The sequence below is a fragment of the Astatotilapia calliptera genome, chromosome 3 (genome assembly GCF_964374335.1).
Source record: "Astatotilapia calliptera chromosome 3, fAstCal68.1, whole genome shotgun sequence".
Taxonomy (NCBI): Eukaryota; Metazoa; Chordata; class Actinopteri; order Cichliformes; family Cichlidae; genus Astatotilapia; species Astatotilapia calliptera.
The window spans coordinates 33238731-33262658 of NC_137424.1; the positions used below are offsets into that span (position 1 = coordinate 33238731).

A 23928-nucleotide genomic window follows, 5' to 3' on the forward strand; every position below is an offset into this window, starting at 1 on the left:
AGCGCATTTAAGCCTTTTTCTTTGTGGTAAATGTTAGCCGCGCGCTAGCCGACATCTAATGTATTACGCCCATTTCTAGTCTTTTCAGTGGCTACAACTGATGTTGGCGACATTAGCAAGTCATGTTGTAAATCCAGATGCCCATGCACCTCGTCAGCAGGCCTGGTGAGAAGTATGGTCTTCACCAAACCTGCACACAGCAGCTGCTCAGCCTTCACTCACGCACAGAGGGTATCCACGCGCCTTCAAGTCAACACGATGCTTTCCGTGGCTCGTTACAAACGATCTGAGATATATGAAGTAGTACGTGTATTTAATATCATACTAGGCAGATTTACCGCACTGCCATTTACTACACATTTACCCGTGTTTGGCTATTGTCAGTACATGCACAATGATATTGTTGATGGTAACATGTATGATTCCAGCCTACCTGAGAGGCACTTTTGACTTTTTGTAGTTCAGCTCACTGATTGACTATCCTGCAGTGCTGTTTTCCTGTATTCCTGTTTCATCCACTTTAATAAAGTGTCCTCTGTTACAGTAACAGTGAGTTGTGGATTTACTTAACGAATGCCCAAGTTGGGCTTTAATCTGTCTTAGACATGTAGACACAACTATGTAGAAACACATAACAGACCTGAACCAAAGAAGCAATGTGTACAAGCAGGCAAAGACAAGTTTTGGAAGTATTTGTACAACACATGCCTCCGCAACAACTTCAGTGTTTCCTGGAATTGATTAGGAAACACTAACAGAGCTATTATCTGTTATGTGAGTCAAATTTCCCCAGATAGTCTTGGTTGACATCAGGTGAATGTGAAAGCCATGGTGTATGATCACGCCATTTTCATAATCAACTATTCAGTCTATTTGTCACAGGACAAACATAATCTCTCATAGCAAGTTTCTAATGATTTTACAACTCTTACCTTTGACAAGTGAACCCTAACTTATCAGCAAAGTGCAACAATGTCTCTCTGTGTGGGGATCAGGAGTTCAGGGCATGCCTTTAATTTCTTGCCTGTCTGTAAATGACAGTGTCATGGCATGAATAATCCTTCAGATTTTACCAGTTGAAAAGTAAAACAATTACATTGTCAGAAGAACCTAAAAGACTTTGCACATAATAATCACAGAAGAAAAGAAAGGAATTGATTTTCAATTGCTCTTAATTTCAGGGCACTTTCCAACCTGTTGGTTCAAAAGAGCCAAAAGAAAATCCTCATCGATGTTGGAGTAAAAACTAGATGCTTTTATTGGAATATACACTGATAATGCTTACTGTCCTGTCATTGTAAACCAGTCAAAATACATAAATAACACATTGTGATCATGCTGAAGACCACAGACAGCAGTCCAGGCGTCAGGCGGGATAAAGGAGCTGAAAACATCACCTGATAAAGAAAAATCAGACAACAGACTGAATGAATAAAAGAAGGCTTCTTCATTGCACATTTTTCACCAATCACAAGCCTCTTCTCTCACTCTAGACTTTTGACCAATCACCGATCAGGATGAATTGCACTACTGTACTGTCCATCCGACTGTTCGGCAGACAGACATGCTGAGGAGCAAGGCAAAATTTTGCTTTTAGACTTCGGGACTCATTTTATTTCTCCATCTGAAGAAAACTATTCAAGCAGATAGTTATTTGTGGTGAATGAAATACGGTTACAATTTCAAGAGGTTTTAAGCACTACACGCGAAATCCAAGCACTCTTCAAAGATTTCAAATACCAGTATGCACCCCGATTAACGATGTACTTGTTGAATGAAAAAGAGTTGGGGTGTAATTTTCTTTTTCACATGTTAATAGGGGAAAGCGCGTACGCAGTCCCCACTACCATAAATTGTGCAGTTGAGATTCCCACATTTGAGGAATTCACAGAGGTCAGAATTGTCTTTGTGCAATGGCAAAGCCTCGCTCTGGATGAACCACCTTTGTGATCATGGTATCATCCCTGCCAGGTAAGTATGAGTGGGAGACAGCCGGGCGAGGGGTGGGTTTCAGCCGCATACGAGTCAGCCTGACGGTTTTACGGAAATAAGCAGCAACACAATGTTTAGTGGAACACGATCATAATTTAAAATCTAACTCGTTCACCAAATGATTAATGCTATTTTATTGACATGTAATAGTTAATTTGAAAGTTAAATAGGCTGAGATTTTCCCATAATGCTTTGCCGCAATGTATGGGTTCGACGTCGCAGCTTACTTCCGGTCAGCGAGCGTTTTATTTTTTTTTTAAAGTTTTACAAATCATTATACAATGACAATGACTAGGGATTCATTTATGTAATATATTCGGCAAGCGTCCAAAATGATAAGACTAACGTGATAAGTGAGGCTTTCCTTTTTAACTGTGGTTTCATTCAGCCAAATTGACCTGGTGTCTATTAACAGGTGTTTCCCCAGCTTTGCTCACAAAAGATTAATAAAACTGGAGTAAAATGTTAAGAAAAAAATAAGTACACTGTAAAACAAGTCCATATGGGACAAAACATGCGTCGACATTCGTCTATTTTACGAATAAACTGCTCCAGCAATGTCATGCTAGCGTGGCTGTAAGAGTACTGTGAGTTTTGGCGCCATCTAGTGGACCACCGAACAGAGCGACATGCTAACCCTGACCAGGGGCGGGAGCATGTGCAGTAGGCCAGCTGCTATGAGCCCTGTGAACACACGGCTATTTTGCAAATATTGAATAAAAGTCATCTGGCGTTTAAACAAGAACTTGTTTGGTGAAGTTAAGCTATCAACGTGCACAGTTTTAGCTGCCATAAACGATCCCATACTCGCATACATTACAGTGTAAAGAAAACAGTATAAACGGCTACTCATTAGCAGAGGAGACCTACATTATCCGACACCTGGTGATGCACAAGCTTACCAGCCTGTTAACTTAATTAGTACCCTGAAAGAAAAGTTCAGTTACAGCAGGGGTTATTAATGATTTATTAATCATTGGCTTACCCATGGACTGGCGCGACACCACCGAGTTTAAGGCCTCAAAAGCGACATTTTCAACACTCATCTGAGGAAAGCTGAAGGTGCCATTGAAGATGACGACTGGACTGTTTTTATACAGCCCAACATACAGGGAAAACTCCATAAAATACACGACGTATTCCAGGATAAACAGACTGCTGAGTAAATAACATTTAGAGAACGATGTCTGTCTCAAACGCACGTTTAAGAAAGTCATTAATTGTCTAATATTTGTCGTTAATTGACCGTCTACTATTTGCTTATATCAGTAAAAGCCCGTGGAGCCTGTAAAAAGAAAGAAATGTCCTGTTTTGCAAGTATTTTTATGACATGTCATCTTGTGGCTTTATTTGTCCACGGCCAAAGAGGTATCCCAGGTATTTCACTTCTTGTGCTCAGGCACACATTTGGAGTCGAACCAGCCACAGTCACAGTGCTGCTCCACGTTTTGCTCTCTGATTGCTGGCTGCATGTTTAGCCAGGTGATTACCTGTTAAGCCTCTCTGACGGTGGGAGGTCGAGAGCAGATAGAGCAGAGTATACCGTGAAGCCATTCACAACACAAGAGGAACACCGCTAAAAGAGGACACGATCTCTTATTGCTCATACTAACTGGACACAGAGGTAAGGTAACCAATGTGGAGTAGAAAAAACAAGATCAAGTACTAACAGTGATAGAAAACACTGTTTCTTTTTATCTTTAAGCATTCCTAAAACTGTTAATTTTCACATTTCCAAACAATAATAATGGATTGCATTCATATAGCGCATATTCACTAATATGTTTAATTGAAGTACATAGTGCACTTATTGTGGCATGTGTGTCTCTGTTTATCCACAGCATGTCCAAAGCAGGAGAGCGGACCCCTTCAACAACTTCCGCTGACTCAGCCTCAGCAGATGGGTAACTTGAGATCGTCTTTGTGTGTCTTCCTCAAAGTAGAATAAATTTGTCTAAAAGTATGCACGATTTCCACAACTCTGATGTGTGGCCGTGGTAACTTCATTCATTACCTCAGGAAAAAATGTTCGAATTTCTCAAGCAATAAATATGCTTATTCGTAGGATGATTTTTATAGCAGAGGTCTCTGGTGTCAAATGTGAGGAAGAATTGTGACTTTACATGTTTTAGAAAAGAAGGCGGCACTAAATCTCCCAAGGGAAAGGAGTCCCCATCAGGCTCAGTCTCCGAAACGCCCAAGAAGTCTTTGAAGAAGTCCAAGAAAGTCTCTGAGAGTAAGAAAAAAGTCTACATCTCCGTGCTCAACAGTATTTTTGGGGCGGTAAGTATTTTCACCCATTCAAATGTGCTGTACAGCTGTGACCTTTGACCTTTACATATTCAATCACAGTTTTAGCTCAATTTTATATCCCAGTATCAAGTTTTTCTTCACACGCATTTGTTTAAAAAAAAAAATCATTATCCATTTAAACGCCATGACAACAGTCACAGGTGTCACATGTTACAATGTCAGGAGCCAGGCGGAGGTGAGACGGTGTGCTTACAGGTGTGCTCCTGATCTTTCTGGAGCTTTTTTCCACTAAGCCTGGTGTGTCTGACGTGTTAGTCGCCCGTTAGCACAAGCTTAGCGTCACAATTCATTAGGATGATCCAAAAGAAGAGCTCCGTCAGAACGAGACCTTTTGTTTTTTGATATGTTTATAAATGATAATTACACACAAGTTAGCAATCTTTGATGTCATGAGCATCACACTCATTTACAAAAATGAAATGGTGTCGATTTTATTCTGTTGTGGAGTATTTGACTTTGTTTTTGCTGCTGTGACATGTCTGATTCGCGTGTGTGCAGGACAGAGAACTGGCTCAGGCTGAATTAGACGGTGAGTCTCACTCACACCTACATCAGCGTTACATTTATTACACTGAGGTGTCGGGCCTCAGAGGTGATCGCCTAAAAACCCTGTTTTGTGTTGTCAGTGGTGAATTATTAGAGTTTAAATGAACTGTTAATGTTAAAATGACTGCCTAAACCCAGCTTTTGTTTAGTGTTTTAATATTTTAAGCTTTTTTTTTCCAGTTCTTTTTTTTAATTTCATTTACTTTTTGTTTCTTTCCATCTTCATAAATCTATTGTATGTTCAAAAGTAGGGAGAAATGTTCCCAGACCACACCTTTTCATTACATACTGTAACTATTTTTCAACAGTTTTCCTTAAATTGTGTGAATTTGGGTGCTAAATGTTATCAGTAACTTTCATGTTCTCTTTGCAACCCCTATGATATTCCTCACAGAGCTGCACGAGGCCTTTAAGGAGTTTGACTACGACCAAGATGGCTACTTGAACTACAAGGACGTGGCTGAGTGCATGAGGACTATGGGATACATGCCCACTGAAATGGAGCTGCTGGAAATAGTGCAACAGATAAAGATGAGAAGTGAGTCCACTGAGAACATGTTTAATGAAATCGACCAGTCGATTTCAAATCTTTATTAAACAGTCAAGTAAAAAAAACAACAACTCCATATTTGGCCATGTTTTGGCCTTTATTGGTTCACTTAAGAGCCCCTTTCTTCTTCACAGTGGGCGGGTTAATGGACTTTGAAGACTTCATTGAACTGATGGGACCGAGGATGATGGGCGAGACGGCGGACATGCTGGGACTAAAGGAGCTCCAGTCGGCCTTCATGCAGGTCTGTCAGCTAACGATGACTCAATTACCGCAGTTATCGAATTAGAGCGAATGGACAGAAATCCCAAATAAATGTGCGCACACAGTATCATCGGATACGCACGTCATTTCAAGTACTTTGTTTTTCAGTTTGATGTAGACGGAGATGGAATAATCAACCTGGAGGAGTTGAAGGAAGCGCTGAAGACCCTGCTGGGGGAGAAGCTGAAGAAAGGAGAACTAGAGGAGATCTTAAAGGAGCTGGATATTAATGCAGATGGGAGCATTGATTTTGAAGGTGAGAAGACATCAGCATGTTCGGGCCATTAACTGATTCATTAGAAGTGTGTGTGTTTTTACACTTTTCAAACTTTTCATCCACATTCACCATTACACCAACAAACCCCTGCTCTTCTGTCAGATGCCACACACTCACTCAGTTTTCTGTTTTCTCTTCTTTCTCCTTTTGCTCAGAGTTTGTGATGATGCTCTCTATTCGCTAATCGTTCGACAGACCGACCAACCATGGACAGACTGCTTTGGTCCACAGCTGTATTCACAGTTAGGCTCACTTGTGTTTGTAACCTAGCTACAGACTTTTACTACATAAAGTGTGGCCTAGCCTTGCAATAATGCTGCATGTGACGAACTTCTGCATCACTCCCACATGTCATCAAATGCAGAATATGCCGAGTGTTATCATTTTGTAGATCCATGAACATTTTGTTGTGATATAGCATGTAAATAAGACTGCAGTGTTTTGCTATTTTAATAAAGAAATCAAACTCACTCATGCCTGTCACTGAAACGTCAGGACACATCACAACGAGCATCACGTCACAGCAGACTTCATTCCAAAAACATCTGTTTTATTGTTTCCAGGTCATTGTTAAACAAAATAGGAATGATAGTGATCATTATTATCCAGAGAATATAAGTTAAATATAAATAAGATCATGTCAGGTCGGCTAGCGTCAGAATTAGAATTGCACATTCAAATCATCAGAAAGAAAAGTTTCACATTTCAGAATCAAATCCCACATCAGGCCGGCATTTAGCGGTGGTACCGAACCCAATCATAAGCCCAATTTATTTAAAACTCTATAAATATATCACTACATTAAACTTAATCTGCGTATTAATATCGTAATTATTGTTCTTACTATAACGTCAAACTAAACCGTAGCTCAGGGAATCTGTAACATGCAGCACGAGTAATCTGCTGAGATTTACGTCTCAATGCCAGGCGAGAAACGGAAACACGAGCCAGAAAAATCCAATTCCCGAAAAAGCACAGAGATGGACGAGGCGCTGACGTCACAGGAGTTATAATCAGGAGTTTGTCATGCATTTTCTCTCGTATGTTAGACTTTTGAGATTCTAAAAATACACATTTCTCTTGTTTAGAGCTGGTCACAATGTAGCTTTGATGCATTATTTATCCTTCATTTTTTAATAAAACTAAGTTTTACACATCCACACTGTAAAACTCGTCTTCAAACCACAATAAATTCTGTGTTGCATTTCACAGACAAATAAAAAATGCTCATCATTAATTTGATACTTTCCACTGAATACCAGTCACTTATATTTTGCACATGAAGTAATTTCAAAATAAAAGCTCCTGCTCTCCCTCGTACGACCTCCCGTCCATTTCTCCTACTTTCACTGGAATGTTTGCTCCACTTTTTGCACACTTCGTGACAATGAGAAGCACCATCCCAAAAGCAGATTTAGTAAACAGGTGCATGTACTGTACGTCTTCCTTGCGCGAGAGAACTTGCTCGGTTCAGTTTGTGTGGTGCTCACATTGGCAGGATTGAGGGTGTTCTGGCTTTCCCAGGATGACACACACTAAAACCGGTCATGGTACTTTAGGATGCTTTGGATTAAAGCCCATACCGAATATTCTGAATGCATGCTGTACCATTCTGACTGCTTTGCGAGGTTATACTGATTTAATTAACAGTTTATTTTTGTACTGTAGATCTGTTTGTATCAATTATGTACTTAGTCATCATGAATGGGCATGCTGTCCATTGGTCACACTGCAGTAACTCAAATCACATCACATCACAGCATCCTTCTGTGTGCAGCCTTTAACACTACAGCAGCTACGGTGCCTTCATTTCTTCACGTCGTCTTCGTTCCTCTACATGCTGCCAAACATCTCAGTGTCCCTTCTTACTTCTCAAACTCTGTTCATCTCTTTAGGAAACCCCTTTCTTCCTTTCTTTAATCCAACTAGATGGTAGGTATATAGATAAAGACAGATAAGCTTCTTCTATTTTTTCTATCCACGACACACTGCGCCTTCTTTGATCAACAGGATCTGACTAGTAAGACTTCTCAGTGGTCCTCTATTGTTTACAGCTCGTTGGTCAGCTCATCTGCAAACTCAGCCATGATGTCATGCACCCAGGTGTCCTTTTCTTCCTGGGAAGTGTCAACTAGGAAGACAGTCAGCTTCCTCTCCCAAGGGGTAGTGGCTTCCTGTACTGCCTCCAGCTGGGCCACCATAGGCTTCTTCTCCACGTGGTGCCGGAAAACAATGGAGGCCTCCTCGGACCACTGCCTTTGCTTCACTCCTGCGGAGAACCAGGAGCCAAGTCCAAATGAGAACCAGGCATAAATAAATAGGTATAAATAGTAAGTAATAAATTAAACGGAGGTCTTGCAGATTGATGTAATTGTACAGCCCAGTTGACTGAGTGTCATGTGACGTGTACTCACCAGCCAGCTGAGCAGTGATTCCCTGAAACGGCAGCTGTCTGAACTCTTTGATCAGAGGCCTGAGCTGTGTGCAGCTGACCAGCTCGTGCTTACCATAGTCCAACTCATAAACAGACACCAAGCCGCTGTTCAGAACTCCCTTCACCAGCACACGATGCCAGCTAAAGAATCGATGGAGAGAAAGCACACGCACTTACAATTCAAGTTCTTAACAGCATGCGTTGTGAGATTTGTAGTTGTAAACTCACCTGTTTTCCACTTTAGCAGCATAAATCTGATTCTTCTCTACGTTTAGTGGTTTCTCCTCTGTTTTGTTGTAGTAGAGAATCATCTCTCCCATCAGCACTACCAGTCTGTACATGTCTCCCCATGGCTGTAGCACAAAGTGGCCGGGGTGGCACGCCAATGATACGTATACATCCATGTTGTTTCCTGAAAAAACAAGAGTCCAATGTGAAATAAGAACATTGAGGATTAGAGCATTCAAATGCAGTATATACTGTGTGGTGGGTGTTTAAACAAGACAAATAACAACAGTGTTTTCTTTAGACAATATACTCTTCCTTGGTACCTATAGTGGGCAGCTCTAATGGTGGTGGCAGCTGGAGAGAGGATGTGGGGGATGATGGTGTTTCTGTCGGGCTGCTGGGGGTGGTGGTGGTGTTTCCACCGCCTCCACTGCCTTTGGGCCCTGACAGAGCCCTCCTGAGGTGAGGCTTGACTGGGACATTAGCTGATGTTGGGCTGCCATTGGTGGAGTTACTGGCACTGGAGGTCTTGGTGGATGAAGTAGGTGTGGAAATCCTGGCAGAGCTGAGAAAGTCATAAAACTAGAAATTCAGTTTAAATGAATTACAACTGAGAAAGGAGAAAAAATAGACATTAGCTGGAGGGCACAGAGTTAACAGGTGAAAAACCATCATCGAGAACCTGTGGCTGGTCAGGAAGACGTCTGGTTGCTGCTTTAACAGCTCGGACTGGGCCATCTGACGGTTGAGGCTGCGGTCCGGGTCATGGAAGTTCTTGTCTGTGAATAAGTGGACGTGAATGCAGCGCTTCTTTTCATCCACTTTGGCAACCTTGGTGAGTGTGGAGGGACACGAAGAAAAACATAGAGGAAAAAGCACAGAAAACTCATTTAACACATTTACGGCTGCGTTTAGTTTCTTCATAGTAGAATATTTTAGAACAGAATATATTAGAATACTTTTCACAGTTGTTTTGAGTTTCTAAATCAATCTAAATATATTGCTATATGTAAAAAAAAGGATAGTGTGAATGTTTGTAAGTCTATTTCTTATCATCGTCTCCACCTCTTCAGCTCAAAAGGCCAAAAAATACATTTATAAAGGGGACAAAGCCATTTACCTTCATACTACAGTCAGTGGTGTTCAACACTTTGTCTCGAAGCCACTGCACAGCATCTGGAGTCCAGGATCCAACACTGACAGCCAGGTCTGCTAGACAGCACTTCACAGCCTGAACACAGGTTGCATGCATCAGCTTATCTAACAATATGCCCACATTTCTACAGATACCGTCTAAATCCTAACTGTATAAATGACATATATGATCTTATTACTTATTTCTCTGGTCGGGTGTTCACTGTCTGCACATTAAAGACATAGACCCTGACCTGTGGTGGGATAGCCATAAGGTCACGGAGGAATGGGGGAGGAATCTCCCTCAGCTCAAACACCTCGACAGAAGCCTGCACGCCCACATCAATGAACAGGATGTCCAACACTCTGCTGCCATGAAGGTTGGTGATCTAAAGAGACAAGAAAGCGTCACGTTATTAAAAGTTATAGATAAACAGATAACTATACTTGGTACTGATTGCAACACAGGGATTAACAGGTTGTGACTGCTTATCAAAGGTTAACAAAAGGAAATAAATGGTTCTCTATTGAGCAACAGTCATTTTGTTCCTTGTTTAATAATTCACATTGTTTATTGCAGGAAACAGTTACCTCGACACGGGACCATTTTCCTTTGTAGCGAGCCAAACATCTTTTCCCACAAAAAGGTCGGGAGACCAGGAACTCTGATGTTACCTGGAAGAAAATTAATGGAATTAAAATCTTTAATAAAAAAACTAAAAAACCCCATAATTGTTACATTTGACTACAGTGTTACAATGTGACTTTGATCTAAAATGTTTCCTTATGTTTAATGTTTCATTCTGTGTATTTCTGACCTAAACTCATCTGATCCAATAAATCTTCCGTCTTAACACAACACGCTGGCAGCTCTGCTCTGTTTACCCAAACGCTGACGTAAAAATGACGCTACACGCTTTAAAGGCCGCTGAACTACAAAAGCATCCGCTGCACTGTGCTGCAAACAGACTAAGTGGCTTGGCCATGTCTTAACTCCAGATTAGCAACCTAATCGTAATCTGCCCACAACACTGCCTGAGAGAAAACACATGGCATTGTTACATTCACAAAAGTCTTTTTAAGATGACGTTGATGAGCTCCGATCTACTAATTCAAAGAGAATTAGAAGAAGAGATAAAAGGTTGGATTATTTTCCAGTTTGTACACAAGACGCATGTATGTATGACCCAATGTGATCCAGTTATTTAATGGCAATACATGCATTTTTATATAAGCTCTAAGAAATGATGACATGTAAAGCCACAGAAAGAGAAGTGTGAGCTAGAAAATGAAAATCTCATTTGGAACAAGTCTCATTCAAGTCCTCAGAGCCTGAAATTAGCATGAAGTTTTCTGAAGGTAATCTACTCAAACATAGCCATGAAATCTTGGAGGTGTCTGCAGAAAACCGACTAATTCTGTTTCACCTGGGCCTACTGCTGGGCCAAGGCGACTGCGACTACACAATGTTCAGTTGAGTTGTTTTGACAACTGTTGTTTGCAGAGTAACGTTCAAGTGTAGCCATTTAACAGTGCACAAGGAGACACACTATACTGAAAATAGTAACATAAACAGCTACAGTGTGTAATAGATACTATTATATAATATACTTGAAATAAATGTAATTTAAATGAAATAATATTTTTGCATTTTCTACAACACGCTGTCTGTTCTTCTGCATATGCTCAGCTGTAATATTTGCATATCAATTAAAAATGACAAGATATCAGTCATGTTAGCTGTTTTAGCTTTTCTCTTACACTACGATAAGAAGATAGAACATATCAAGGCTACAAGATTATAATCAATCTGCACACTGATAAAAGTATCACAGTTCCAAAAAAGCTCTGAGACAGCACACGAAGCAGGCATTTACCTGTGAGTGGAAGTACGTCTCTATTTTCTCCAGCGTCTCATTCATTTTGGTAAGACCTCTGGAGGGAGGCTGACAGTAGATAGTCCCATCAGAACAAACGCTACTGATGGCCACATTCATATAAGCGCTGTTCACCTGAGGACATCCATAAAAACAATTTTGCTGTGTTACAAAACCACATGCATACCCACATGTATTCACGCACAATCATTTCGGTACCTGTAACGGACTCGCTAGCGACTTGTCGTGCAGAGCTTTCATGCAGGCAGCGTTGATGTTTATGTCATCATCCTGCGACGTGTCGTACAGGACAACCAGAGGGGTCTGCCCTCTCTCCAGGATCTCGGCCAAGAGAATCTTTCCACTCGCCATCGTCTCAAACTTCTTCAGCACCGCCGGGTCCTGACAAAATGTCTCAAGGCCTAGGCACACACAAAGACACAAAACATATATATTCTCAGGTACTAGAAACCTTTGGAGAAGCTCTTTTCCATAGAACGATCAGATCTGTGACTGGGCCCTGCAGCACTGAACATTTCTGACTGGTCGACTGTTTATTGGCTGCATTACCGACATCTACTTACACAACTTGAACAGTTATGTGCAAAATGACGTATTGGACTAATCTCCACAGCTTTTCGCTGTGCGTGGAGGCAACTTTGCTTAAAATCCCGGGAATAAAATCTCAGTCTTTTGTGCATATGAACCAACTAGGAAAGGAAAAAGAAAGTTTGACAGGAGTGGCAACAAATTTCTTTAAGTAATGTTCAGTTTTCTTCCAAATTACTTGTGTTTTTATGATTAAATGACGAGTACACCCACCTGCCAGTTTACACTTGGCTGCCTGGAAAGACAGTTTAAAGAACTTCTCATGCAGTTCAAACACTTTGTTTTTGCTGATCACCTCTGAGAAGCCATGATCCACATAATACACCTATAGAGCCAAAAAAGAAAAGATCAGAGGGAGAACTTATACGTCCTCAAATTAATCCTTCAGGTCATTTCCTGTGTTTGACCCCTCACCTTGACCTTGTCAGTCATGACCTCACAGACTTGTGCCCTCAGAATCTCCTCCTCTTCCTCCGCCCTGACTGCAACAAGCTGGCCCGAGGATAGGGATGATACAGGTGTTGGGCTGCTTTGGTCCAAACCATAAAACTCTCTCATTTCATCTTCCATGGACTCCTGAGCCTGGGAGTAACCCTCACCGATGTACCTGCAGCGGAGGAGAGACAGTCAGGGATTTATGCTCTCTGCCTTGTTACGACGCAATCGCACAACTTCTGTCTTACCTGAGTAAAACCCCGTTCGTGTTGGTCGCCTCCACCACCAGCACAGAGGGGTACTCCTCTTTGGGGATCTGTAGTGGAGGCACTGCCTGGTTACTGAGCCTCCTCCCCAGCTCCTTCCTCACCCTCAGCTCCTCCTCACTGGCTGAAGAGTTCCTCCTGTTGCAGTTCTCGTCCTCTCCTCCTCCACCTCCAGTACTGCTTCGCCTGTACAGGATGGCCCTCTTGGGGTTGTCAGGCATCGGGTAGTCGATGGTGCAGATGTCAGAGAGGAGATCGAGGCTGACCAGAACATGTCCTGGCAGTTTGGTCTTAAAGACACATAAGATATAATAATATTATCAGGTTCACCCGGCATGTACATGAAAGTATACTGAAGTATTACTGACTTTGTAGGTGTCCTGGAAGAGCTTGGGTAGCGCATGGGCCCACAGGCCACTGGAGTACTTCACTAACAGTTCCTCCAGCTTCTGCTTCAGGTCAGGGCTGAGGGTTGCAGGGGACGAGGGAGGGCTGGGTGAAGAGGAGGATGAAGGTGTAGACTGAGAAGACCGAGAGCCAGAGCGAGTCGGACGAGTGCTGGGGGCTCTCTGTTGGACAGAGGATTGGAAAGGTTTGTCTGCGGGCACGTTTGTGGTTGTAGCAGAGTTTGGGTGGGTGAGGATGGGCGAAGAGGAGGAGGAAGTGTTTGTCTGTTCCTTGGCAGGGTAGAGAAGCCGCTCTGATGGGTTGCTGCTGCAGGTTTTCTCTACCTGGAAGGACAAACGGAGCAGCCCTATTACAAAAGCATTTTGCATTGCACTACAGTGATGTTTTAGAATTATCTTTCTCTTTGCTTGGAAACAGAAACCCTTATTAAGCTACCAAAGCACGAATAATAATTACAGCATCATAAGCGACACATACTATGCAAATGTGCGTCCAGGTCTCCAGGTCTTTAATGGCCTCTGTGGGCAGGTCTTGTTTGTAAAGCTCTCTGTACATCTGAGGCAGTTTGGACACCCAGAAGCCATTACTGTACTTCGCCAAGATCTCTCTGATGTGACCTTGGACCAGTTGGGGGTTGTAGGGCTTTGCTTTCCCAGAACCAAAGCTCTCATTTAAGTTTGAGGGTGCTGGAAGATAAATAGAGAAAAACAGACAAGAAGGAAAAAAAGATCAGACACATGTATAAAGCCCACTACTGCTTCTAAAGTAATCATTTCCTTGGACCTAAACTATTAGATTGAATGACGTGACTTCACCTCTAAAAGTGAAACAGAAGCAAAAGAGAAAACAAAATAGGAGAGTGAAAAAAGCCCCATAACTTCTATTTTTGTGTGCTGACTCAAAGGAAATCCAAAATAAAGGAAAGAACGATATAAAACAAAAATTACTAATAATCAGAGACGAATTATCTTCTGCCGATTTGGAGGACAGGATACACAACATGTATTTTTAGTGTGCTGAAAAGAAGCCTGTCCTACTTACGAGCGGTCTGCTGGGAGTTTCTGGAAAGGTGAGCGTGCACCTCTTTCTGAAACCGTGATGGTAGGGTCATCCTCCTGAACACAAGAGAACAAACAAGAAGGATAATTAGCTTTTTGCAAGTTCTAAAAGGCAAAGAAAAAGAAAATACTGATGACAGGCCGTCTACCTGTTTCTTCCTTCTTTGTTTAGAACGTCTGACTCTTGGGCCATCCTTTAAAAAAACATTACATTTGATTTGGAGCTGGAAGGTCTTTTATCTTATTTGAGGCAAAGCACAATCAGAGCTTCAAAAAAACTCAGGTAACATTTCAAAGTCCAAACAGATAGCTTGCTAAAGTTCTCAGAATGATGACCTGTTAATCCTGAGATACTGCACAGCAGGAACTGCATTGCACTAGTTTCCCAATGCAGTGATCTGCTGAGTACCTCTATCTGTGCACTGAGTAGAATATCCATCTCTTTACTCTGCTGAAATCTTCACTGATCTTCCATCAATTTCGTCTACCCCTCATCTTTATCATGTCTGAGGGTCAACTCAAATCACACAGCTCTGTTTAAACATTTCTCCAATCAGTCAGAACTCTTGCCTCACTCAGGTACATGTTAATGTAATCATGCAGTCAATAAACAGAGCAACAGCACCATTCGCTTCAGAGCCCCAAATGGCTGTAAGGACATTAGAATGTCTTACCTACACATAAAATCTGTATATTACAAAACACAATAACAGGAAATGTGCACTACACTGACCTCTTTCTTTATTTTTTGAGGCCTGTGGAGGTGGTGAAAACACACTGAAGGAATAAACAATTAAAAGTAAATTCAGGCTTTTTATTGAAGCGTCCTGAATAACTACAGATGTTATTTTTATGTAGCAACATTAACGTGGAGGTCTCCACCAGTGTTTTTTTATTGGCTGGGCAATAAAATGACTGAAAGCAGTACAACAGGTTCAGTCGTGCAGTGTGCAGACATAAAGGTGTCCAAGTGTTTGCCTGCCTCAGCACGTTGGCAAGAATGAAGAAGAGTAGTTTTTAATTTGAGACAAATATAGTCGTTTTCTAAAGTTATGAGCTTTTATTGTACCTTTTATTGTAATCTAATGAACCGTCTTCAACTTAAGTAACGTTTTCCTTACTTCACTGGTTTTTCATCAAATGACATATAAATGATGTTTAAATGTAATTCAGTGTTGTACTGCGCCTGTCTTTTTACTGAATTTACAGCTTGCACATCCAGGCAGCCCATAGTGCTACTGCACACACTACGCACACACACAAATAAATGATGATGACTCTGGCTTGCACGGTGGAACATCTAGAGGGATACAGAGAGATGTGCTGATTCACTCTGTGCCGGTTTAGAAGAGTTAATCTACCACAGAATAGAACAGGGATTAAAACGGGCTCATGCTCCCCCTGCACTGGGCTCGTGTCCCCTGCCAATACACCAGGCGTCCCACCCTGTTGCCCCATTGTGCTACAGAGGGCCAGCAGCACCTTCAGTGATACAGATATAGAACTGATGTCAGTTGTTTTCACAGGACGGTGAACTAAATAGTGGGTGGATGGAAGTGGGAGAAACAGTCATTGAGCAGAAGTGATATTTGATTCATTGTTGATGAAATATGATGTAGCAAATGACAGCAGCAGCACGAGTACAAATGGAACAATGTTAGATACATTGATAAAAAAGAAGGAAGAACAAAGGTAGAAAGAATGAAGTGAGACAGAATACAGAGAGAGAACCAGAATAATGTGGAGAGCGTATCATCAGCCCAGTGCTGAATAAGCAGCAGCAGCAGGGAGATGGTTATCATCCAGAAACCAAGCAGAGTTCAACCAGACATCCATTCACGAGCAGACTCGTGAGTGCTCGTTTTGATTCAGCTCAGCTCACACAGGTGGTGAGAAGGTAGAAAGAGAGGGTAGCAATGAATTTTTACGTTGCCTATAACTTTATAAAAGCAAATAAAGACGACAACAAAATGAGCTCTTTTATATCTTCCATGACTGAAATATTTTAAAACAACTTTTCTGGCATGAGATCTGAATTTTCTGAACACAGCTGCCTGTGGCTCATTACTCTACATGGGTTTCCAAAGGACTGTGGAAGTCTGCTTGATGACTGATGCATGTAAGTGTACAAAAACCCCTCCACAAAAATGTGGAGGTGGGGTTGAAGGGTGTGAGCCTAACTAGATCTTTTCATAGTGAAACCCTAAAGAATTTTTCACTCTTTTGTCCAGTTCCAAAGACTGGATTTTGCTATTGAGGGCATTTTATATCATCTAATCAAATAAATAAACTTAACTGACAATCTGAAAAGTGAAACACCGCTCTTCTCAACCTTCCCGCTGGATCTACTCACTCTCATCCAAATCCAAATTGCTTTACTCACTTGTCTGGAGGTTGGTTTCCTTTCCTGTTGGATGTGTTCTGACTGGACATCTTGTTCGGATGCCCCCCAGTCTTGCCCTCTGATGGGCCATCCCTTAAGTCTCTTGCCTGTCTGAAGTCTCCATGTCCAGCCCCACGGCCAGGGCCTCCTCCTCTACCCCCACCTCGGCCACGGTGGTTCGGTTGCCTCAGAGAGTTTTGAGGTTTGGCTGTGGAGAGAGAGAAAGCAAACACGAAAAAAAAATAAAGTTATGGACTTGAAGTGAATACAAGTGCAAGAACACAAACACACACAGACACACACACAACCTAACTAAGCTAAACCTGATTCTAGGACATGGACAGTGTGCCTGAAATCCTTGCAGTTGTTGCGTTCTACTGTAAAAAGTCCACGTGGTCACAAAAAACAGGCATTTATGTCACCCAGGCCTGAAAGAAGCCTTCAGGCCTGCAGAGCTGATGTGCTTTTAAAATCTAAAAGGAGCAAGTCCAGGTGTTTCCACTTGCTTCCAGTCTTTATGTTCAGTTAAGATAACCGACACATGGCTGTAGTGCACCAGTTATTAAACTGATGCCTCATTTAGCTTGAAGCGATTACGGAAAACAAAGTTTATTCCTTTCAACTGGCACAGCTAAGGTGAAACACAAGTTCAACTGTATGCCGTATATGTTTAGTTTAAGACTGGAGGTACATGTAACAAAAAACGTCAGGATTAGTCTGATGTGAGTATAAATCCAGTAATTGTAATCCATTACAGTCCCTGTTTATCCAGCAGAAAGATGGAAAGTCAGAGTTACACCATTCACATTTGTCCTGACATCACATTTCTGCGCGATGACCTCACCAGTATACCTCCTGTGCATAACCCTTAGTCATTTACACTCCCACACTCTGTCCTTTTCATTTCTTCCTCACACTGACTCTTCTTTTATCTCCACTCTTTCTTCTCAATCTCTTTGCTTCTCTGCGAGATCCAGAACTTTCTCCTGCTTTCTTATTCACTCTGTTCTCACTGAATCGCCACAATTTCTATTGAGAGAAAAGAGCTCCTTCATCAGCCACTGACTTCAAAAGTCATCAGCAGGCAATTCCCGCATCTAAATCTATTCTGTGGACATCCTATTGGCCACTGGCACTCAGTCAATTAATAAATCAGCCAGTTAATAAATCACTGAACTATACACACACACACACACACACACACACACACACACACACACACACACACACACACACACACACACACACACACACACACACACACACACACACATTAGAGAAACCCAGCAGGCATAAGCATAAATCCACATGCAGATACAGTCAAGGACAAACACCCACAAACATACACACCAACACTAAGAGCAGACGCTGCATCACCTCACCGGCATGGACACACAGTCCCTGGTCTGTCTCTGCCTGAATAATAATAACCCAAGCGGGGAGGAGAGAAGGAGAGGGTGCATGTGCGTGGGGAAGAGAGAGCTTGATTTGTGAATCAGCGTCTCCTCGCTTGCAGCTGACTCTCAGCTGCTTCAGACCGTGTTAGCCTCAGATTTCAACATCCTCCTCTCCCTCCCTCTCTCTCTCCTTTTTTGACTCCTTCCTTCCTTGTCTCCTTACCATTTCACCATCCCTCCATCTTTCTTCTCCTCCAACCGTCTCACTGCCACTCTTTCTCTCTCCTCTACTCCTTTGTCTCCCTCTCTCTCTTTCTCCTCCCTGCACTACCACCTCCCACTTCCTCCTCTGGCTCTCAGAATATCCTGCAGCATCACAGTCTAGCAGAGGTGTGTGCACTGTAAATGTTTTAGTGCAAGTGTGTGTGTGTGAATGCAAAACGATAAATAAAAGTTCAGAAATGTTTGCGGACACGCAGTAAGGATGTATACGGGCTGAGATCTCGGTGCACCTGATGCTCGCGTGCAGCCCTGAATACTGTGGAGCTGCTTGTCTGAGTGTGTGAGATATCCTTAGTACCTAAAGGATGAGCAGGTCTCCACAGAAGGGCAGTTAAACAGGGCAGCTGTTCATCTACAAACTGTGAGGCTGCAGCACATAAAGCATTTGCATTTTGCATTGTCACAGCACTGAGATAGACACTGAACACCACTTCTGTTTCTATGCTGCTGCAGCAGCACTGCTGCACTGTAGCGCTAGAGGAGTCTGGAAAAGCTCCTTTTTGTTGTGTGAAAATGTGAAAGTTTGGGTACTACAAAACTGCTCCGTCATCGTCATCGGGCTTTTACACAGCAGATGGCTCCACTAAATGGCTCACTTACCAAATCGAGCTCTCAGTTTATCTCTGAAAAGTGTTTTTTCTTTGATTTTGAGGAAAACTGCAACATTAGGGTGGATATTCTACAACAATACAACAACGTCCAATCTCTAGGTTGTTTATGCTAACACATGTTCAGTTTTGTGATGTAATTCACTCAGTCTTCAATCGCTTTTTCTAGCCGAGCTCCACATATTCATGCTCCTGCAATGACTGCAAAACAATAAATACTTGGAGTTTTACTCTGAACTGAACCTGATGGAGAGTCAGAGGGAGGGAAAAATGCCAGTGCATATGAGGATACATCTTGTTTAACTTTTTACAGTGAGCAGAATAAAAACACGTCCCCCTGTCCTTTCTCAGCAGTGCGCACACAGAGAACAACATTCATGTTTCTTTCTTCCTTTTACTTCCCGTCAGTGAGCACGATTACAAGTCTCAGACTTGTTAAGTGTGTTCCATTAATGTCTGAATATAAGTATGTTAGAGTTATAGTTAAATTAACATGTGCAACAATTCCAGTCTCATGCTCTCTTCTTCAGACACTTTCAATCGAACGCAGCAATATAAACAGTTAAATTCCTCTTAGTGCCATTTGGCGAGCTGTGCCAATTAACTTTGAAATGCAATATGAACTATAAACTTTTTGAATTACTGACAACAGCAGACTTTGAGAGTTAATAAATATGTAAAATGTTTTCAGTCTGTGATGTGTTTTACAACATTATGAACCGCAAGTTCTAACTATGAATGATGGTCAGGTTCGAGTTGACCTTTTCAGGCAGCAGTGTGGCTGCTCTTCTCTATCAGCCCATCAGTTGTAAAGCCAGGTTGTGTGACAGCAGCCCTGGTGCATAGCTCTGGTTTAGTTTCACACACTGCCGAAAAACCCAGAGCGTCAGGCACATTTACGCATGTGTCACAGTAACGGTATCTACATTGCCCTAAATCAGCCTTACTGATAATTACCAAAATACTTTCGTTAATGGTTCATCTGCAAGTATACAGAAGCTCTTCAATCAAAATATTGTTAATGCTAAAAAATAATTATTGTAGTTATCCATGTATGTTCAAATATGCTAATTAACAAAAAAGCTAAAAAAAACAGTGAAATATATATTTTTTCTAAAGTTATCGCAGTTATTTACCTGCACGCCTTAACTGAAGAATTAGTTTTAGTGGTTGAATGCTATGATTGATTAACGTCTGACTTCTCAGAAAAGTCCAGTCTGCCAGTTCAAATATGGGTATACAAACAGAAATTCAGTAACTTTTACTTTAAAACAAGTTTTTTAAAATTTTTGTGTTCTCTTGTTTTTATCACAGGTGGTTTATCAAATCTGTTGAGCACTGCAGATTTTATTTCTGTATGAAATGCATACATTTATCTCTGAATAAAGCCTGCGCTCCATCTGAGTCTCAATCCTCAGGACCCACAAAAAGTCCAAAGCAATTTCTAACATATCAGTTCAGCTGTATATCATTCACATATTTATTCTCCTGCAGCCTGCTGACTGTGAGCACACCCCTGACTCTTCTGATGTAGATACGTATGAAGATGGCAACTGACTGCAAGAGGATGCCTCGCCGCTTCCTGTGAAGTGCGCATTTCAGAGGGTAAAGAGATCGTGAGTTGACTGCACATGGTCCGAATAATTTGGGTCGTGCTGCGGTCTCCAGTTACTGTTTTCTATGTTGGCCCAGGGAGGTCAAATGCATCGGAACTTAAACATAACACCAGCAAAATAGAAAAACATAGCAGAACTTTGAATGAAAATATTTGCCAGTTTGTCTAAAATGGTCATGCATAAACAAAGATGTACTTGAAAGCTAATAATCTATTAACAAATCTATGCTTCTGTTTCTTTATCAAAGAGTCATACGGTTGAAGGAAGAAAAACAGTAACCTTTGGATTTAAGGATTGTTTGGACCTTCTTTATCAGCAGCAGAGCAGTCAAAGTATTTGTGGAAGCTGGAGCTCAGACCTGCTCATCGAATGTCCACTCATTCTTCCAAAAAGAAGTTTCTGATTAGCTTTCCTGTTACCACGTCTGATGTTACTCGTTCTCTGACTTCATCCCACAATGCACCTGGAGGCCCACCTCTAGGCAGAGTATAAGCAGCACCTAATCCTCTCCTTTTACTAACAAATGAGCTAATTAACTGATCAACACACATTCATTATGAATATGCTGACGTGGACATCCCTGTACGGGTCCCAAATTTTTTATTTTTTTACATTTTTTTTACCATTGAGGACAAGCGGGGCAGCTGGTTTGACCCTCATCTGGGTGTTGACAAGGTGAGGTCGACCCGTCTTCTTGGATGTGCGCTGACGAGCCACCACCTTGGCTAGATGACCTGTGTCCTTGGCCCCTGAGGCAAAACAAACCACCTGGAAATAGAGAATGCAACAAGCATGCAGTCGTGCTCTAGTGTAATGTAAACATGGTTAAACCCTGCAGGCGTAATGCACATCACACAATGTAACAATCTACCGATGACGTGTTTAAAGAAAGAAAGCAGAAAAATATATATCATCCATCGCCGCTTATGTGAAGCACATCGGCACACACCTCTCCCGAGCGGCTGCGCTCCATGCGGACTAAAGATGGCATGCTGGCTAGAAGAGCATCCAGGTTGCTGTGTCCCATCTGCTTATGTGGTATGTGCTCCCCAGTCAGCTCCTTATACTCTAACTGCAGGTGTGACAATGACACTCCACCTTTGTTGGACTGCAGGATGCCCCGCAGCATTTTTTTTGCCACCTCCGCATCGGCCATCTGAAGAAAAAAACACAAAAACAAACCCAAAACGCAACTTTTTAAACACTTCACTTCTGAAATCTTTTATTCTGATAATGACGCAAACCCATACTAATGTCCACACAGGCTGGGTTTACGCTGTAGGTCAATGAAGGACTGGTTAGGCAAGTTTTCATGAAGTGTTGATCAGATTTCAAGAAACAAACAGTGTATTCAGATCAATCTAAATCTCTGTTGCAGACTAAAACTGCAACTGAATTCTGAAGTCATAGTATCAGTAGAGTATTTGCTTTTTCTTTTAGGCATAAAAACCATCCATGACCAAAGCAAGCAAATGTATATAAAAACCTGCTTTTGAAAAATACAGTAAATACAGCAAAGAGCTCCTCTTGTTTGTGTTTTTATTTTGAAAAGGCTGTTACATTCCATCTCTGCACAAAAATGCTTTCGGTTTCCAAACTAAAGCACCCTGCAGCGGAATTGAAACATACAGAGCTGCTCCCTTTCGAACTTTAGGCAAAAGTAAAACGAAAACTTTAGGTTTCAACAAGCATTTGGTATCAACTCTCGCTTCTGACCGACATGGAGACACACCCTGAAAGCAGAATTAGGGGTCTCACCGGACACACTGGAGTGTAAACAAGTGGAAATCCTCAACTTGCCCCTTAAAAAATTACAATGACTAAAATTTAGGAATACGCGAGATCGGGCACACTCGGAAAGCGTCAACTTTGCACTTTGGGAAACACACGATATCTGATCTTCTTTCGAAATTGGTCCCCGAAAAATCAATTATTCAAATTAAAGTATTTCTAAATATATTTATCCGTTCAGGTAGTACCGTGATGAAGAAGGTGGTGGAACTGGAGCAGGATGAAGTTAAAGTATCAGACTATTTCAGAATGAGATGGCTTTAGGCCACTTGTTGATATGGCCACTCTGAGCAGCGCAGACAGCAGACGGGAGAGGGATGAATGACGTCACGTGTCACACTTTAACTCCACACCCTCCATCGGGACAAAACTATTTGCTTTAACTTTTTCTGCCTTTATGAGTTTCATGAGCAAAAGTTGTGCTTAAGTGGCTCTGAAAAAATACAATCACACCAACAGAGCATACCGGACCCGGTAAATAGCCCGCTTATGCGACCATACTGCGCGCAAAATCGAGTTAAATCCTCCTGCCAAAGCCGGGACAGCGGCTACGTCGAGTTAGTTAAAAAGCGACGTGAAATTACCGGAACTACATAAATCTCGCCTTCATAATAAGACAACCGCGATACACCGGTTACCTTTCCCAAGGCAAATGACTAACAATAGCTTTAATTTTGAAAGTCGCTGCCGGAAAGAAGGTTTGCAAGCCCGATTGAAAACTTTTCAACCATCAAATCCGGGAGTAGCCACCCCAAAAAAACAAAACAAACAGCACCGGCCAAGCTTTATCAGGAGTTAAACTTTTTAAGCCCCACGAAAGTTATTCTAAAAGCTACCAGAACAGTCTACCTTGCTCTGCACAGACGAGGTGGTGAAGTCGGGACCTGGTCCAGTCGCTGTGGCGCTGTCACCGCCACGGCGGTTGGCTTCGTTCCCGGTGTGTGCCGGCCGGCAGGCACAGCCTCTCCTCCGCCACCTGATTGGTCGGCTGCGCATAGGCCTCTGGATAATTACACGTCAATACGCATCCAGGGACCCGATACATCCACACCAAAACGGTTGTGTGTGTGCGTGCGTAATAACGCATGAAGGGCCTTCGTGTTACTGTAACACAGATATGTGTAATAAGTGATCAACCCAAAATAAAAAATAATAATAATAACAAGAACAGAAGAGAGTTCTCTCCCCCGGCCAATTTAATGTATCCTTTCTTTTAATTTTAACTTATTACTAATATAGCACAATTAGACTAGTGTATTAATTGTCAAACCAAACTGTAAAACAATCTGACTACTTATTTGCCTCCCCTGTAAAATGTGATGATGTGGTTTTTAACCGCCACATTTTTTAATTGAAATCTCAGTAAACCAACAGCAAATCCCATTCTTGTATTGTACCGTGTTTTTTCGTAACCGCATAAACTGGGTGTTTTCATTGCAAACAGAATTTACCAGCCACGA

General features: G+C 41.9%; 2 protein-coding genes, 1 long non-coding RNA gene and 1 other non-coding gene across 12 annotated transcripts; 1 reads left to right on the forward strand and 3 right to left on the reverse strand.

Annotated features, from left to right (window-relative positions):
- Positions 1-1234: 1234 nt before the first annotated feature.
- LOC145426260 (uncharacterized) lies at positions 1235-3355 on the reverse strand. Its single transcript, XR_013906981.1, has 2 exons — positions 2978-3355; positions 1235-1397 (listed from the first exon to the last, which is right to left on the reverse strand). It is a non-coding gene; the product is annotated as an uncharacterized LOC145426260 (long non-coding RNA).
- LOC113019793 (U1 spliceosomal RNA) lies at positions 1817-1979 on the reverse strand. Its single transcript, XR_003272100.2, has one exon. It is a non-coding gene; the product is annotated as a U1 spliceosomal RNA (small nuclear RNA).
- Positions 3356-3478: 123 nt separating the features above from the next.
- Positions 3479-6911, forward strand: LOC113018563 (calcium-binding protein 2). Of its 2 annotated transcripts, none has more exons than XM_026161663.2 (8): positions 3479-3621; positions 3834-3896; positions 4125-4275; positions 4804-4834; positions 5246-5389; positions 5536-5645; positions 5774-5921; positions 6098-6911. In XM_026161663.2, exons 2-8 carry the CDS (start codon positions 3835-3837, stop codon positions 6124-6126), a joined length of 675 nt encoding a protein of 224 aa, XP_026017448.1. In that variant the 5' UTR covers positions 3479-3621; position 3834; the 3' UTR covers positions 6127-6911. The 2 variants fall into 2 exon arrangements, with proteins under 2 accessions (XP_026017448.1, XP_026017449.1); XM_026161664.2 differs by having other exon boundaries at positions 3482-3616.
- tdrd7b (tudor domain containing 7 b) lies at positions 6472-23842 on the reverse strand. Of its 8 annotated transcripts, none has more exons than XM_026161656.2 (21): positions 23318-23842; positions 21627-21833; positions 21301-21445; positions 16775-16982; positions 14541-14585; positions 14375-14448; positions 13811-14019; positions 13294-13656; positions 12908-13215; positions 12639-12831; positions 12438-12549; positions 11835-12037; positions 11616-11750; positions 10330-10413; positions 9993-10127; positions 9725-9835; positions 9287-9435; positions 8928-9169; positions 8605-8788; positions 8357-8517; positions 6472-8211 (listed from the first exon to the last, which is right to left on the reverse strand). In XM_026161656.2, the coding sequence occupies exons 1-21, from the start codon at positions 23462-23464 to the stop codon at positions 7991-7993; spliced, it is 3636 nt and encodes a 1211-aa protein (XP_026017441.2). In that variant the 5' UTR covers positions 23465-23842; the 3' UTR covers positions 6472-7990. The 8 variants fall into 8 exon arrangements, with proteins under 8 accessions (XP_026017441.2, XP_026017444.2, XP_080156008.1 ...); XM_026161659.2 differs by lacking the exon at positions 23318-23842 and adding an exon at positions 22657-23093; XM_080299882.1 differs by lacking the exon at positions 23318-23842 and adding an exon at positions 22436-22677.
- Between the last annotated feature and the right edge of the window lie 86 nt (positions 23843-23928).